General features: G+C 39.8%; 1 protein-coding gene across 4 annotated transcripts in view; it reads right to left on the bottom strand.

Annotated features, from left to right (window-relative positions):
- Nucleotides 1-5,269: 5,269 nt before the first annotated feature.
- ADAM22 (ADAM metallopeptidase domain 22) overlaps nt 5,270-17,301 on the bottom strand; it is a 243,441-nt gene continuing 231,409 nt past the window's right edge. For all 4 annotated transcript variants that reach the window (XM_055590596.1, XM_055590595.1, XM_055590593.1 and 1 more), the window contains 2 exons: nt 13,537-13,660; nt 5,270-10,118 (listed from right to left, as the gene is read on the bottom strand). In XM_055590596.1, coding sequence (XP_055446571.1) covers nt 10,098-10,118; nt 13,537-13,660 — 145 coding nt within the window. In that variant the 3' untranslated portion in view covers nt 5,270-10,097. The remainder of the gene's footprint in view (nt 10,119-13,536; nt 13,661-17,301) is intronic.

Raw genomic sequence — 17,301 nt, 5'->3', positions numbered from 1 at the left:
AAATATTAATTGTGGGGATTTTTTGGCTAATGGGATTCTAGGTGACTTTAATTCCTTTAGTGCATGTCAGTATTTGCCAGGTTTTCTATAATGCTTGCACTTTGCTTTTACAACCAGAAAATGCTAATTTTTAAAACAGTGATACATCTATTTTGATACGCCATGTGTTCACCCATATTTAACAATACACACAGCAGAAAGACTGGAAAGAATATACGAAAATGTTGATGTGACTTCCCCTGGAAATCAGAATCATGAGTTCATTTTCCTTCTTCCTACTACTTTTCCAAGTATTAAGGCAATGGCACCCCACTCCAGTACTCTTGCCTGGGAAATCCCATGGACGGAGGAGCCTGGTAGGCTGCAGTCCATGCGGTTGCTAAGAGTCAGACACGGCTGAGCGACTTCACTTTCACTTTTCACTTTCATGCATTGGAGAAGGAAATGGCAACCCACTCCAGTGTTCTTGCCTGGAGAATCCCAGGGATGGGGAAGCCTGATGGTCTGCTGTCTTTGGGGTCGCATAGAGTCAGACATGACTGAAGCGACTTAGCAGCAGCAGCAGCAGCAAGTATTGATACTACATTTATATTAATAGTAAACTTCTTTTTTTCTAATTTTAAGTCATGTGCTTTTAAGTAAGATCTGAATTCTAATGCTTGCTATGCCTCTTACTAGATAGGTGGTTTGATCATTTTCGATCATCTCAGAGCCTTAATTTCCCCATTTTTGGAAACAACGTAGTACTTACCTCATGAAGTAGTTGAATATGAAATGAATGTGAAAAAGTGTTGGCATAATAAGCATCAAGACCTTTGTGTTTCTTAAATTTAAAGGTGGACTGGTTTATTCTTTTTAGCAAGAGTCTAACAGACAAAACAAGTTAGTCTCCCTGCCAGCAGTTCAGCTCTCAGTTTAGAGAATTACCATTCAGATGATCAATTAATTGTCAACGGATGAAAAAATAAAAGATTTTCTAATCATCTTTAGCCTCATCCCACTAATTACTTTTTCAAATACCGTGCTCTCTCTCTCTCTCTCTCTCTATATATATATATATAAACACATATAACAAATATCTATTAAACTCTAACTTATGTATTTCTGTCATGTAATCACACCCAGGCTACATCTCAGAATAGTCAGCCTGCTTTATACTAATTTCATGGGGAACCTAGGTTTCATTCCAGATATACTGTAAGCTGTGAGGTCACAAAGCCTGGCTGAGCCTGAGCTGTCTAGAAAAGAATGGATGGAGGCCCGGGAGGCAGGGAACTCACCTTCAGAGTCCCAGCGCCTGTTTGCTTCACACTCATCGGGATCCTCTGGAAATCCTGGTTTAAGGCAGTGGTCATTTCCTAGGTGACTGAGGTGGTAAGGAAGAAGGCCCTTTCTGTCCAGAGGCCATGTACCAGATTTGAACCATCCTGCTTTGGTAGGTCCTGGAGTGTGCTGCATCAGTCATGGTTCTGAGTCTGCTTTGGGGTAAGACCTAAAGTATTATAAAACTGTGTGTCTCTGGAATACTCAGTTCAGTTTTAAATTACTGATAGAGCAAGTCTCCTTATCTCCTCCACTTCTAACTTCCTTTTGAAAGCATACAGCCTGGTCTTCAGTATGCCCCACAGAAAGTTTCCTTCCCCTTGACAAATTTGATGTATCTATTCTAGTCCTACAGTTAAAGCCACACTCTTCATTACAAGTCAATCCTGTGTTGCCTTATTTCTGTTTTATGTTGGGTTCTGTTTCACTCAATAGATCCACACATCCAGTGCAGCCTTGGTGCCTTCTTCAAAACTGTTTTTGGTCCATTTTTCTTAGAGCATCTAGTTGGAGCATAATGAAGCTGTGAGCTCAAACTTGAATACTTCACTCATATGGAGAATTGATTAAGTTTCTAAAATCACCCCAAGATTTAATATTGGAGATGAGAGCTTTATCCTGGCGTGTCAAGAGATTTGTGATGATTAAGTACTTACAGCTCTTTCTGAGCACTTCCACACCAATGTGGCTGCAGGAGCCCTGTGCGTCCCTGGCGACAGCTGGCATGGATTTACACCACAGCAGGTCACATTTCATTAATCACAGCTTTCACTCCTGTTGAGCCAAAGAAGAGTCTAGGCTCCACTTCAGTGTGATGTTCCGGGTGGTGCCATCAGTCCATGACATGACATGTGAGCAAAACCCTCTGCTATCTCTTGAGCTAGACTTTGCTTGGCTGAGTGTGTTACTGTTTCCGTGTTTATCTTAATGGATTATTATATGCCTAAAATATTTATGGACATGAATTTGTGCAAACTCCAGAGATAGTGAAGGACAGGGAAGCCTGGTGTGCTGCAGACCATAGGGTCGCAAAGAATCAGACACGACTGAACAACAGAATATTTAAGTAAAAGAAACGGGGCTATATGCAGTCACCATACCTTTTTTTAGTCTCATAATAAATATACAAACACTTAGTCAATGACTTCTGGTTTTCTCACATTAAAACAGTACTTTGTGGGGTGGGATGAAAGGAAGGGAATAAATGTATAATTTATAGCTGATTCATGTTGCTGTACAGCAGAAACCAACACAACATTGTAAAGCAATTATCCTCCAATTAAAAACATTTAAAAAACAAAATAGCACTTTGACTACTTATAATTGCTTTTCCCCCCACAGACTAGGAGCTGAAGGCAAGGAAACTGCAAGTGCCAGGGTAGAGACTGGTGGGTGAAGGGCTGCTCAAGAGACTATGAAAGGCTGGTGGAAGACTCTTCTAGGCAGTGAACTCCTGCACCTAAACTGAACCCACCCAGGATGCAGTCTGACACAAGTGAGCTCGTTAAATAAGCATCACTGCCTGGGTTCTAGCACAGAATACAGTAAATGGATCCTTACTAGGCTGAGGGAGAAAGTGTTCCTGAAATAAGGCAGGAGGATAAATAGAGAAGACTCCATCTGTCATCCAGCTGGAATAATTGCCCAACAAAGTAACCATTCAGACTCCACTAAGGGATCATGGTATTTCTCCCCATGCAGATGGTCTATTCGAGGACACCATGAAACAGAAAAGAAAGAACCGCCAGCAGTATCCCAACAAAGCTTCTGCAAGAGAAACAGTGACTGGGAGAAAAACAGGATTAAAGGGAGTCATCGTCAAAATAACATAAATCTTTTATTTAAAGTCACTTTATTGATGTTACAATGAGAATAACATAGAAAACCGTGGTACCTTATTAGCTTCAGAAGTGAATACTAATAAAATTGTGCCAGAAATCTGAATCTTAAGTTACAGTGACCTATTAAAAACAGCAAGATTTTATTTACCTACAGTAAAACAACTTTATAACTTGAACAGCCATGAAACAAATCACACTTGATCTGGAAAGCAGTTGCCATATATTTCAGTTGCTGTTTGCCAAAACCCAGTAGTAACGTTTAAAGTAGCTTAAGAACCCGAAGTGCAGGGTAGCAGAGAGAACAGAATATTAAAATGAAGCCAAACTATATACACCTAATTATCTGATTACCGAAAGTGAAACTATGCTGCCATTAACACTTTCCCATAAAGTGGCTTCCACTTCCTGTAGGTGGGACATTACCCCTCCAAGATGACAGATGTGGAAAACACTAGTGCAGACCTACGCTGGCTAACATATAACTGCTATGTTTAGGTGAAAAAGCTGTTTCTAAAGGGAGTTGTATTTTTGTGATGCTAAATTGGAGGGGCAAGTCTTCCACCAAGTTAAAAAAAGGAGCACATGCTTATTATTCTGAATTAACATTTGCTAAGCACTTTTGAAGTTAGTGTTAAAAAAAAAATTGTCTTTCATACAAAACAAAGATGTTGGGTTATTTTTTCCCATTAAAAAGACTAGCTAAAGAATCACAGTTTGATTTTGTGCTGGATTAAAAAGGAAAAGTGGGGTTTCTCATCAGGCAGTGATACAAGTGTATAATTTAGCAAGAACTCTTGTATTACCACTGAATCAATGTATTAATTTCTATCAGCACTTTCTGTATTGTGTCATCTGGTATAACTTAGCACCGCTGTATTTAAAGATTTGGGGGCTATTTGCATTTTTAAGGGCTTGATCATCAAAACACAAATCCACATCCAAAACTTCATAAAAGAAAAAGCTAAGCCCTAAAGTAAATATAGATTGGTATTATATGCATATGTATTTTCAACTTGAGAGGAAAACGCCCTTTTCTTCATAAACTCATAAATTCTTCAAAAAGTATATTGATGGTTTTGTAAGCACATTATCTTAACATTTGGTAGTCTCATTGTATGCCTTTTCGTAAAAAAAAAAAAAAAAAAAAAAATACACTTTTTCTCTGGTTTTGATTTCAGGGATACCAAAATATGAAATGATGATGTCCTTAAGCCAAACTCCTGCAGCCTTTAAGCACCTCCAGATCCATACAGGTTCTATGAAAAATGGAACAGGACATGCCACACCAGTCACTGGCCCATTGTGACTGGACAATGAGGACTACACAGCCAATGCTCAGTAAAACTACCAAGCACACAGATCTGCCCTAATCACACAATACACACCACCAGTGGCCAACTTGTGCTCTTCTGAGCTCTCCCTGAAGCTCTCCATCCTGCTCCTTCCCAGGGCTAACTGCCCCATAACCTCCCAAGGCTCGCTGTTTCTCACCTGCCCTCCAGCCTGAAGCACACCCTGAGAACCAATTTCTTGGTGACATCCCAAGTTGCACAATCCATGCCCAGATGCTAACGGAAGGCTAAACGTACCTCTCTCCCGATTCTGTGCCCCCAATGGTTCCACCAGTGCCAGTCCAGGCAGAGGGACTTGCCTCCATGACAGTGAAGGTTCCTAGTCAGGAGAAAAGGTCTGACAGCTACTGAACAGGGAGTGGCTTTGGAAGTAGAAGGGGTCTGGAAGCATCTTGCAAACCCACAGTGAGAATGCTTATGGTTTGTCAGATTCTGGATAAAAAGGACAAAAATACTGGGCAGCTTTTTGTTCCGTTTCTGACTGTTTTCTCCTTATAAACTGAACCAGAAGATGCTCCATTTGGGGTACTCTGACAAGCTGACAAGCAGAAATACCCGATTTCTAAGACCCTACTCTATCCTTGTTTGCTCTGCCTCTGCAGGCATGCTGGAAAATTCCTCTTGGAATTAAAAGCACCTGCCCAGGGAGCATATGCTATGAGCATGTGCCAAAGGTTCCCAGCAGATGTCGCTGCTTCGACCCCCGCCCCCCCCAACCCCTACCCCAAATCCCCACCCCAACATACAGAACCGGATAGGCTGCTGCCTGTCAGCTAATTTTCAGGTGCACAGTCTCAGCATCTCACAATCTCAGAAACACAGGAAGCTGTTCGCGAAAGTTCTTAGCTGTCTCATGCTGGAGGAAAGTTGCTGCTTCCAAAATCTGAATTGTCTTATCCATTCAGAAAATATCTCAGAGGAGAAAAAATTTAAAGGTTGAGCCTCCAATTAAGTCCTATTCCATAGAGATGTTTGCTTCGTATATTTTAAGCTAATAGAATAAGAAATTCTTGACTTCACTTACACATTTATCAGTTTTAAAGGAAACACAGACGAGGAGGGGAAGATACTTAGGAGCATTAAAAAGTAGACATTATGCTGCAAATGAGAGTCAGACGTTTCATGTAAAATTCTTGTCAATTTACCAACTGGTACCTTTGCATTTAAAATACGCTGCCCAGGGACTTACCTGGGGACCAGTGGTTAAGACTCAGAGCTTTCTGTGAGAGGAGCACAGGTTCTCCCTAGTGGGGAAGTAAGGTCCTACATGCCGCTTGGCCAAAAAAAAAAAAAAAATTGCTGCCCATAGAACAGCGTCCTGTAACGGGGTGGTGGCCTACTAGGCTGTGGAGGGGCTAGCCTGCCTCCCTTCATTCTCTCACTGCCTTTATTCAGTGGTCCTCTTCCCATATTCCTGGCAAACTACTCAGTAAATTCCAGTAAGTTCCTTTTACTTTAAATTTAAATAAAGTGAAATAAAATAGTCTTCTGTTTAGGTAAGGATTTATTATCATGTTGAATAACACAAGGAAATATTTAAAGCACTAAATATATGTTTATATTGGAACTGACTCATTGGAAAAGACCCTGATACTGGAAAAGATTGAAGGCAGGAGGAGAAGGGGACGACAGAGGATGAGATGACTGGATGGCATCACCAACTCGATGGACATGAGTTTGGGTGAACTCCGGGAGTTGGTGATGGACAGGGAGGCCTGGCGTGCTGCGATTCATGGGGTCGCAAAGAGTCAGACACGACTGAGCGACTGAACTGAACTGAAATACATATGTTAACATAGAATTACATGACAACAGGATATGAAGAAGGGCTAAGATCAATAAATGAGCAAATGATTTTGAAACACTAAAAATGAACAAAAATAAAGTATTTCCTCTGGGTCATAGGTAACTATAAAAAGTAAAGGAGAAAATCTTAAAAGGTAAAGGAGCCACAAGAGATCTGAGACAATGGACAGGATTAAATTATGCAAAACTTCAAGGGGATCAACAGAAAAAAGAGATGCAAGACTGGGAATTCAAACATAGTCTTTCTGTGGAAGTGCACACAGTACCTGATTTTATCTTTTCAGCAACTTCTTTTAGAAACCCTATCAATCTTACACTCAGAAATCTATGCTAGATTGACTTTATGTAATAACACAATTTGGAAAGCCTTTTCAAAGCAAGGGGGTGGGGCAGTAGGCAGGAGAGAGAAACTGTAGTATCACTTAAAGCACCTACATATCAAGCTGAAAAATAGCTTTGGCATTTTAACCTTACATTTACTTTATTAGTCAACTTTTTTTTTTTTTTAAGGAAAAGCACTGTATTTCTTTAAAAAAAAAAAAAATACAGCAACCACATATTGCAAGCCTTCCTAATGCTGCAATGTTTGAGCAGTTTATCCCTTTCCACAGATTGCTTGTGGCATGCGGGCCACTTTCTAACTGGGAGACTCCAGAAGAGTACGCCACTTCCTCCCTAAAGAGTGGCTGAACACGGAGCCAGTTCATCTGACTAGTAAGTTCCTTCAGGGCTCCGTGATACCACACCTCTGTTGACACTCTTAGTGGAGAACCCTCTGTTGCTTTAAATCAGAGCATATTACACTGTAATGACTATGGATAGATTGAATATCTCAGGCTGCAGAGTTGTCCGATCTGAAGACTTATGTATGCACAAAACTTTAGAAAGAGAGGGAAAAGGCATACAATGGGACACAAAGGCCAAAATTTGCTTTTCTCTGCTTTTCATAATGGTCCTATAGTTGACTGAGGGGTATAAACATTAGTTTTATGATGCAGACTGCTATGTGGCCTCAAAGTTCCTCTCCAAAATAGATACTAAAAAAAAAGAAGAATGCTGTGCTTGTGTTTACTGCCATGGCTCCATTCTCTTTGTCTCAGTGGATGAATAGTCATAAATATTTAGATTCAATACATCTAGAACGCCAACCGTGAGTACACATATAGGGAATTCTCACTACTCACCACTGAAATTATATATGTGTCAAAGAATGCTGCAAATGGCTCTAAGGATGTTTATACACTCCTAGATTGAATAGAATCGAGAATAAAACATTAAAAGTACTATAAAATCGTAGTCTCTCTGCAAACGAAACACTTTTCATTCAGTTCCATATGAAGGTTATTATCGAGGAAGATGACTATAAACTGTATACGTCTAGAGCAACCATGTCTCCCAAAGGCACAAATAATGATTTTCACTTGAAATAATAATCTTCATGTAAAAATAAATTGAGAAGATGAGGAAAGAGTGAGAAAGGTAAAGGGGATTCATTGACTACATGGCTAATCCTTTGTGGATTCTTTCAAATGAGGGATGTGTAACCATAACTAGGAAGCATATTTACATGAGGTACCTTACATTCAAATCTATAAACTCTTTTATAGTCAAAATAAAACTTCTAACATTAGCTTTTATACACTCAGTACCAGAAAACATTCAGTGCACATTAAAGTGATCTTGGTCAAAAGCCACTTTATTTGCTACATCTTTAAATCTGTCTGCCCTCCTGTCCTTAGTTTGAGCCATGTGGCAACATCACCCAACACCCACTCAAACTTGTGTCTGATGGATCATTTATTGTGGTCTCGACAATCACATCCCTTCCTGTCATGAAAAATGCTGCTTATACGGTATCATTTGGGATAATTAAATTGCTTTACAAATGTTTTCAAAGACTTTCAGAAGAGAGGTCCATTATAGAAGACATAAACAGATAGAGTAGAAAATGCTGCCTTCTAATGGGGCCCTTCAGTTTGGGACTCCAAGATGATTATACTTAAGAGATGAAATGGGTTTTGTTCTCGGACAATACTGGGAGAGATCAAACGTAGAGGATATTTCTGAAATCTTGTCTGCAGATTTCATTCCTCTCAAGAAAAAGGAAAGAAAATATGGAAATTCAGAAGTACTCGTCCCATTGAAGCATTTGATTGATCCCATCCATTTCTGAGCTCACTAAGTTAGCCTCTGGAGAGAAATTTTCTTTAAGAATGATAGAGCCGCATGATGATAGTTATGGAACTTTGGTTTTAAAGAGGGGGATTTAACATAGATTTCTCACTTTTCTATGGATTAAAAAAAAAAATAGTTCAGGACATCAGATTCTTCCCCGTGCCAGCTGTTTGGGTAACTTCACAGTTGCTCACTTTTGTGGTTTTAGGTTTCTTTGAACCCTCTGTGGCCTGTTGAGGCTTCCCAGCCCACCTTGTAGAACCGTCCATGTCTTATTTACAAATCAGTGCAGAATGACTTGTTGGGACTCACATCCCACTGATGATAAATACCCTTAATAAACTGTGTAAAAGTTATTTTTTTTAAACAAGTCATTCACATCACAGATAAGGGTGGCTAAAAAGTTTTTTTAAAGAACAAAAGTTTAGGCCACAAAGGGTTGGAGTATTGGCAAGGTGGGAGTTACTAACGCATTAGCAGCCGTGGTCTCCTGTGTCTTTGGTGCACTTGTTTGATCTCAGCAGGACACACTGCTGTGGGGCTCACAGGCCCCCTGGGGTGAGACTAGCAGATGTGCTCTGGTACCGAAAAAGAACAGCTGCTGAGGCAGGCACTGTAGCCCCCAGAAAGAAGATGGACCTGCTGGAGGATCCCCAGGGGCCAGCCAACAGGCAGCAGAGCACCTGGAGGCAGGAAGCAAACTGTGGAGGCCCTAAGTTTGGTTGACATTTTGTTTTCTTGTTCAATAAAACTACCTCCAGACTGTGCACACTTTAAAAGGCTAGCACATGGTTTGGACAAACATCAATTAAGGGGAGACACACATACAGCCCTGATCACGGTATTTACAACATCATCCGATTATAATCTTTAAAGAACAGTTGATGGATGACAATGACGTGACTGTGACTGATTGTTTTTAGGCATTTGGCAAAATACACTTGTGTGTAACAGCTGCTTTTTTTTTTTAATTTTAAAATGTTTACATATGTACAATTGTCCTTGTATGCTGATATAAATATGAAAAGTAAAAAAAGAAAAAAGAAAAATACATGTTTACAGTTAGCATATGGGATATCGGCCTCTCAAGCTTTAAAGTCCTGTAGAAGAAATCCTATATGCCTTAGCCCTGCATGCTAGTTTCTATTAGGGATGTTGTTTCCTTAAATGTCGAAAACAAGAAACAGAAGCTTCATGCACATAGCATTACTGACTTTCTACAATGAGGATGTGCTTCAGAATGTCAAGTTCTGAATCCACTATTGTCCCTTGGTAACTTGCTACATTTGGGTCATGTGAGTTAATTTTAGTGATAGTTCTACATATATCTGTCATGCGGATTAACATACCAGGACCTTTGTTGTTCCATGTTATAGTGTAACATTTCAGTAGTCCTTTTCATGGTTCAGTTAAATCCTAAGCCAATGACAAAAAGAAAATGGTATCCAGATGTGAAGCTTGGCTTCCTCTCCTCTGTGGCTTCTCAGAGATGTTTTCGAATTGTCTGAAGAGCAGATAGATTTGCAGTGATTCCATGAGGCTGGGTTTGTATAAAAGTTGAAGTAAACAGTTTCGATGTATCACATGTAAACAGCTGATCTTAAATGGATGTCTCCCATAGCTGCAACAGAGAAAAGCAAAACTTCACATTGTGAAAGCAAGAAACAGATGCATTCTGAGCCACAATGATGAAAAAGGTTCAGTGATTCCATCTGTGCTGATGTGATTGTGGATGTCAAGTCTTATCGATACATTAAATAAACAATCTAATTTTTAGCTCTCTCTTTCTTCTAAGCCTGAGTCTCAGCCTTTCTAACAATGGCCCCCTTTAATACAAAAAAAAAAAAAAAAAAAACCCTCACAGCCTCATTTAAGATTACTTGAAATTGTGAATAAATTAAATATGGTATCTCAAGAGGAATAATTTAAAAAATTATTTTTTAAAATTACACGTACACTTGTTTTCCCCAAGATTCTGATACAGTCATCTAGAACAGTAGTTCTCAACTCTGCTGTACATTTCATTGATCTGAGGACATTTTGAAAATTCCATAGCCTAGACAGCACACCAGATCAACTGAATCTAAATTGCTTTGCATGAAACTCAGGCATCAGCATATTTTTAAAAGTCTTTCAGACAATTCTGTTCAGTCAAAGCTGAGAACTATTGGCCTTAGGAAAGTATGAGCCCATTAGTACCACCACTGCCCACTTAAAAATCATTGCCCTAGGCCTGTGGTCAGCTATACATGCTCCATATCCACTGCTATCCCCTAAACAATAGCCGCTCTCAGGAGCTGACACATCAGAGTAGAACAATGCATCCAGGGCAGGGTGTCAGTTCCCTGATTCCCTCATCTCTTCCCTCTCCTGGCCTCTGCCACCATTTCTTTACAGCAGCCCTATTCATATATAATTTCTAAAATGTTCAGTAATTGCCTTAATGGACTGAAAACAAGCTTGGCGTGATCAAAGAGAAGTGCCATTCAGTTCACCAGAGAAGGAAGACCAATTTTTAAAAAAGAAAAAAGAAATCAAACTGAAAAAATATGTTTCCAGGCAATATGATCTGGGTATCATTACTATGGACATGAATAAAGAAAGCTAAGACCAGAGTGATATCAGCTGCATCCAATTTCCGTCCAAATTCCATTTTTACAGGAGACCTGGGGCATATCATAGTAGGATACCTAAGGGGTTTCTGAGTTGGGGAGAAGGAGAAACAGCTAAGGAACTAAGTGGGCGTTTCTCTACAGATTTTCTCAATATGTTCTCTTGACTCTTCATGGAAATATTCTGTTATCTGTTTTAGGTCTGCTTTATATGTCCTTTTCATTAAAAAAAAAAAACACCAAATCTCCCAACTGTGAGGATCTCTGCTATGGATGGCACCTGCTGATGGAGACAAATTATAATGAATGGTTAGCCAGGAGGTGTGCACGGCATCTGAGGGAGAGAAGATCTCAATTGATGCTCAGATGATGGTGCAAAGTAGAAAAGAGTTCAGACTTCAGCTTCAGTGAGCCCAGTCTCTTCACAAATGGTTAAAAAGATTAAATATTAAGTTACAGCTCACATAAAGAAGAGAAAAGCAAAGGAACGACACTGGGAAAACCTGAAGGCCACAATTAATCCAGTGAGGAAAGAGCAGCAAAGAATTGCCAAGCCATCGCTTTTAGGAATAGGCATGACCTTGGCCGTATCTGGATGGCTGTAACAGAGGGGTTGCTGACAGACAGATCTGCTTGTTACATTGTCCACAGCCCACAAAGCCATCCCAGAGATAGGGGTTGCCTATACTGTAGGGATCTGCTCCATGATCATGTGACCATTCCACAGCAGATGGAACCAAGCAGACCTTTCACACGATGTCCCCAAGGCTACAGTCTTCACAGCCACCCCATTCAGCCTAGAGATAAGGCCACGGGCCAGCCATTTCTTGTGAGTGGGGATGTCATTTCCATGGGCTCTCATATGGGAACATCCCCAAAAACCCACACCCTAGCATGACAACAGGTGACTGAATGTCCCCAGCTAGACAGAAGAAACAACGATGTAGACAGTTTATCAGGGAGAAAATGTGGGGTGTTCTACTTCAACAATTCCCTGAGGAGGGAAGGAATGACATCACCTAAGGTTTCATTACCACATACTTACATCACCAACAACTGGATGCCTACCTACAACTCTTTTTTTTTTTTTTAGAGACAGAAAGTTGAATGATGAGAATCTGAGTTATCTTTTTTCTTTCCATCTTTTTACCATTTCCCATCTTAACATATGTAGGTAATTTTTTGTATGGTTAGTAAAACACTGATGGTTTTTAAAGTCTTTTTGATTATAGTGATCTAATCACTTCTTAACAAGTTACGTTTTCTTACTGATTCTGAGTTGATCAAGTTAAAATTCAAATGATCCATGTTTACCTTGAACCCTGTAATTTAAGTTCAGAATCTAAGAGGCTCTGAAATATCTTTTGAAACCCAAAAGCCTAAGAACCTGGGACCCACTAGCAGATAAATCTGTCCAGGCTTTTAAAGCTTCATTTTAATTTTTTGCAAAATTATTTCTGAGAAGATCAAAGTTACAACATAACTAACCACAATAGGGCCTATACCTCAATAAAGGTAATTATTCTTCAGTTATTTCTTTTACATTAGTCTCTGAGGGCTGGTCTGCCTCCCTAAACTCAACTATATCTCACATTTTGCCCAATGGAAGTGTTCTTGGGAATGCTGTGAGACTAAGAGGACTTAGTATTTCTATGAAACTTCTGGTGAATCATATTTTTATAAAAATAGTAAACTCCAAATATGTTTTTAATTTTTTAAAATAAAAGTTTGCTAAATTTCACTATATTCTTTGTTATACTCTTAATCTTACAGATTTTCAAGGCTCCTTTCCTTGCATCTAAATTCCACCTCCCTTCCCAAGACACTGATCTGATTTCCTGTTATGGGTTCCATTCAGTTCAGTTCAGTTCAGTCGCTCAGTTGTGTCTGACTCTTTGCGACCCCGTGAATCGCAGCACGCCAGGCCTCCCTGTCCATCACCAACTCCCGGAGTTCACTCAGACTCACGTCCATTGAGTCAGTGATGCCATTCAGCCATCTCATCCTAGTCCTTAAATCCTATTGGGTGTTATTTGCCAGTGAGAAGTCTGAGCAAGCAAACTGTGCATGGAAATAAAGTTGGTTTACTTAATCTCTAGAAATTTCCAGGTTATGAAAAAATTGATAAAACAAAATACAGTCTCTGTTTTATCTATTCCAGACTGTAATATGTTAACTTTGATGAATAACAAAAGACATAAATAAAAAGAAGTGAATGATAATACATGCCCAATACTTCTAAATTCATCAGTAATTAAACAAATTTGGGCCCAAAAGCCCTAAGAATCATCTATTTTTTCAAACTCAGTTTTTTTCATGTCCTTACAAACAAAAGGGAAAATGGCTCTCTCTTTTAAAATATCGACTCACAAATAAATGATAATGACTGAGGCTGTTAATATATGGATGGAAGAAGCTCTCACATACCCTGGCACTTTGTCGGTTCACTTTCTTCTCCTCGTCAGGAAGGGGAGGCATTGGATAAGGGTATTTTCTGCTGGAAGCAATAGACCCAGTTGACGAAGAAGGAGACTTGGCAGGAGATAAAGTCCTGAGACGTTGAGAACACATGAGATACATATTATGTAATTGCCTAAAATCTTTTCAAATTCTGAAAAGTGGGTTCAGAAAGAACCCTCTGATATCTACTTTCATAGGCCACTACTGCAAAGATTTAACTACTGGGACATAGTCTGTCATTCACAACACTGGAATGCCAGCTAGTGTTTATCTTCCTAATTTCATAACTGCAATGGATTGTTTAAATCTTAGCACACAGAATCATACTTCTCAGCTAGAAAGCAAATAATGAGGTTTTTTTTTTTTAAACAGAGTTTTAAAAAGTTAAAATGAAGGAGAGATTAAAAATATTCTAAGAGCTCATAATGGTAAATTAAGTGTACAACGTATTAATAGTCTGTCTTATTTTATGACAATGTAAAAATTTTTTTAGTACAGTAATTCCAATTGTATGTTTAAGATCTTAAAATATGATGCAATTGATACATTTATTAGTTACTAAGTCACACACCAGTTTATACAAAACTCATGCATTCAGAGGCCAGTGTGTTAGTTGTGACAAAACAAAGGCAGATACGAGGGTTTTAATAACAGATTAGTAAACATGCAAGCGGTAAGGAGTGCAGAGTTCCAGCCAAACAAAGAGTCTGATGAGAACATAAAAAATGGTCTGATTAGTCCCTACAATCATCATAGCTGTATAGGGGAGGATTCTAAGCCATGGACATAGATCTTGATAACTCATGTAGGGTATACTTGTCATGTCGATAAGGGGGCAACACTTTAATGACTGGAATTTTTGAAACACAACAACAAAAACTCTTCTTATTTGGAACATGTGTTCTCATCATGGAGAAATTCCCTATGAAAAATGTGCATGAGCTCTTGGTGTATTATACTGCTCTTGTTTTATTCAGCATGTACAGTGGTAATACCCGTGACTGAGCAAAGCACACTGGAAAAACCCATATCTGCTATCTTGTCTTTAAAGTGGAAAAAAAAAAAAGCTGAAAATGAAGAACCTCAACTTATACTGTGTCAATGAAAAATAGGCATGATCATTTAGCAGTAGCTACCCATTTCACAAACGTTACCACTACACATCCATGACTCCTCAATTCCTGGTACAAGGCGGAAATGATCCACATCACTGAAGTGGTTACACCTCCGTGCTGGAGCACCTGGGACTCTTTCAGCAGGGTGCATCTCACCTGCTGTGAGTGATTGATTTAGCCTGTGAGTGTCAGTGGTGGGGTAGCCTTCTGCTGCTGCTGCTTCTGCTAAGTTGCTTCAGTCGTGTCCGACTCTGTGCGACCCCATAGACGGCAGCCCACCAGGCTCCCCCATCCCTGGGATTCTCCAGGCAAGAACACTGGAGTGGGTTGCCATTTCCTTCTCCAGTGCATGAAAGTGAAAAGTGAAAGTGAGGTTGCTCAGTTGTATCCAACTCTTAGCAACCCCATGGACTGCAGCCTACCAGGCTCCTCCGTCCGTGGGCTTTTCCAGGCAAGAGTACTGGAGTGGGGTGCCAGTGCCTTCTCCGCTTGACTGTACTGCCTGCACCAAATAAAGATATCTTTTCCTCCCTGATTCTAAATTTTGATTCCTACCCACAGATTATTCTTTGCTCTAGTTTTGCTGTAGTTTTCAAGTCAGTTTCTATTTTATGGACACTGAATTCAAGTTAAGGTTTGAAAATAATTTTTCCTACAAATCCTGAGATTCGATTCAATTTTAAGAATCAAGAATGACTCAGTTTACTTTTAATCTGTAATTCCTACTGTTTCCTCTATTTTTGGAAAATGTCCAGGACCAAATGGTCCTTCATGTGAACTGTCAGAATATTGCAACTGTTTGATGCCTCTTGTAGTAAAGCTCTCCACTGAAGAGAAGATGGGTGGAACTAAGAATATATAAATACTGCAAATCCTCTAAAGTATTATTAAAGCAATGTACTACTGCATCTTTTTCTAACTCAGAAATTAATGTTTGCTTTTTTTTTCAATTTTAGGAAAACATTTCAAATAGGACTGTGATCTTTAGGAAATAAATTCAGTATGTTCAAAATGAGCATATACTTTTATATTAAATTTTAAATACATCCTTCTAAAATTAAGGATATTAAACTGGGTTCAGATTTTTAGCCTAATCACTACTGATAAAACATCCAAGTTCAGAAGAGTCAGGTACACAAACAACTAAATCTCATTTACTTTAGGGGATCATACGAACTCAGTCATCTATTTAACATGTTGCTGTGTGCATGTGTGTCCATAGCATGAGGTATTGGCTTATAGCTTCAAAGTCATGCCAGCCATTCACTTGGTCATGGTTCCAAGTGACCAGCTTTGTATACACACAGGGCCATTCCAATGAGGATGCTGGAAGTCCAGCTTCCCCTTCAAATATCTTCCTGGCCAAAGCCAACAATGAGTGGAAAACAAAGAGGTATCCTCCAGAACCTCAAAGAAATTACACATTTAGCACTTCTCACGTTAACACACCAGTTTAACTGACACTTTGAACCCTAACAGGGAGAGAAACCAAGCAGCTCAGTTTAGCAGGGGCGAGGGGCTTCAGGTCTAGGATTGAGTGGTGTGTGACAGCATCAGGGGACTATCTTGGGGGATGCAGAGCACCAGAGCAGGGGTCAGAATAAGAGGAGAGAACAAGGTAAGGTAAGTTAGTTTAGGGAAAGTGAAAACAAACTTCAAAATTTTCACAAATATCTAAGAAAAATGTTTCTTCAAAACCACCTCCAGGCACTTTTCTGAACCTGGCTACTTGCCTGGAGGTTCCAATCTGGCTTCCACCGAAAACCAAGCACCGACCCAGCTCATTCCCTTTACAAAGTAAACTCTGGACAAATGCTAACCATTATCATTACTGCGTTTTTTAAAACCATAATAACCCATAATCATAATGGGTGCCATTGAGAATTACACAGTGAAGGTATGTCCATGTGCAGATGGATTGTGGAGTATTTGAGGGCCACATCAGACCTTCTGGGTTTGCCTTCTGTCCACAGACAAGGCCAATCTTGGTTCACTTCTGTCCCTCAGAACAGGCAAAAACCAGTCACACACACGTGGGACACATGCCCACCCCTTAATTCACTTGGCGTGTTCATACGCAAATGGTATAGGAGGCTGATGGAAAAGGAACAGATGTCTGAGTCAGAGCCAGGCTCGTACTTTGGGTTCTGACACTTACTAGCTGTGTTACCTCGAGTTACTCTTCTGCCTCAGTGTCCTCCATACACAGAAAGGAAATAAGAACGCCTACATCTCATGATGTTGCGAGAAATAAAGGAACAATGCAGGCACCCAATACATGACAGTTATTATCATTAGTTTCTTTCCAGAGTTATTACATTTCCACAAGATCATGGAAAAGAACTAACAAACCACAGATGAAGTGAGTAATCAGGTGGATAGTACACAACACCAAGGAAACCTTCCAAGAGCTGGTAAAGCACTGTTGCCAGCAGACTGCTCCCAGGATCTAGCTGTGAAAAGCTAATGCACTCACTGTGACCTCACCTGCTCCTTTGTGATGATCTGAATATATACTGACAACAATTTGAACAAATACTGTCATATAAGAACTGGGTAAGGGAGCCCAAGCAAGGCAGTCTGATCACTCAAAATCTCCCTGCATTGGCTTTGCTCT

Source organism: Bubalus kerabau, chromosome 8 (assembly GCF_029407905.1).
Source record: "Bubalus kerabau isolate K-KA32 ecotype Philippines breed swamp buffalo chromosome 8, PCC_UOA_SB_1v2, whole genome shotgun sequence".
NCBI classification, from domain to species: Eukaryota; Metazoa; Chordata; class Mammalia; order Artiodactyla; family Bovidae; genus Bubalus; species Bubalus kerabau.
Note: the sequence above shows the minus strand (reverse complement) of the source record. Positions and strands in the feature narration are given on the sequence as shown.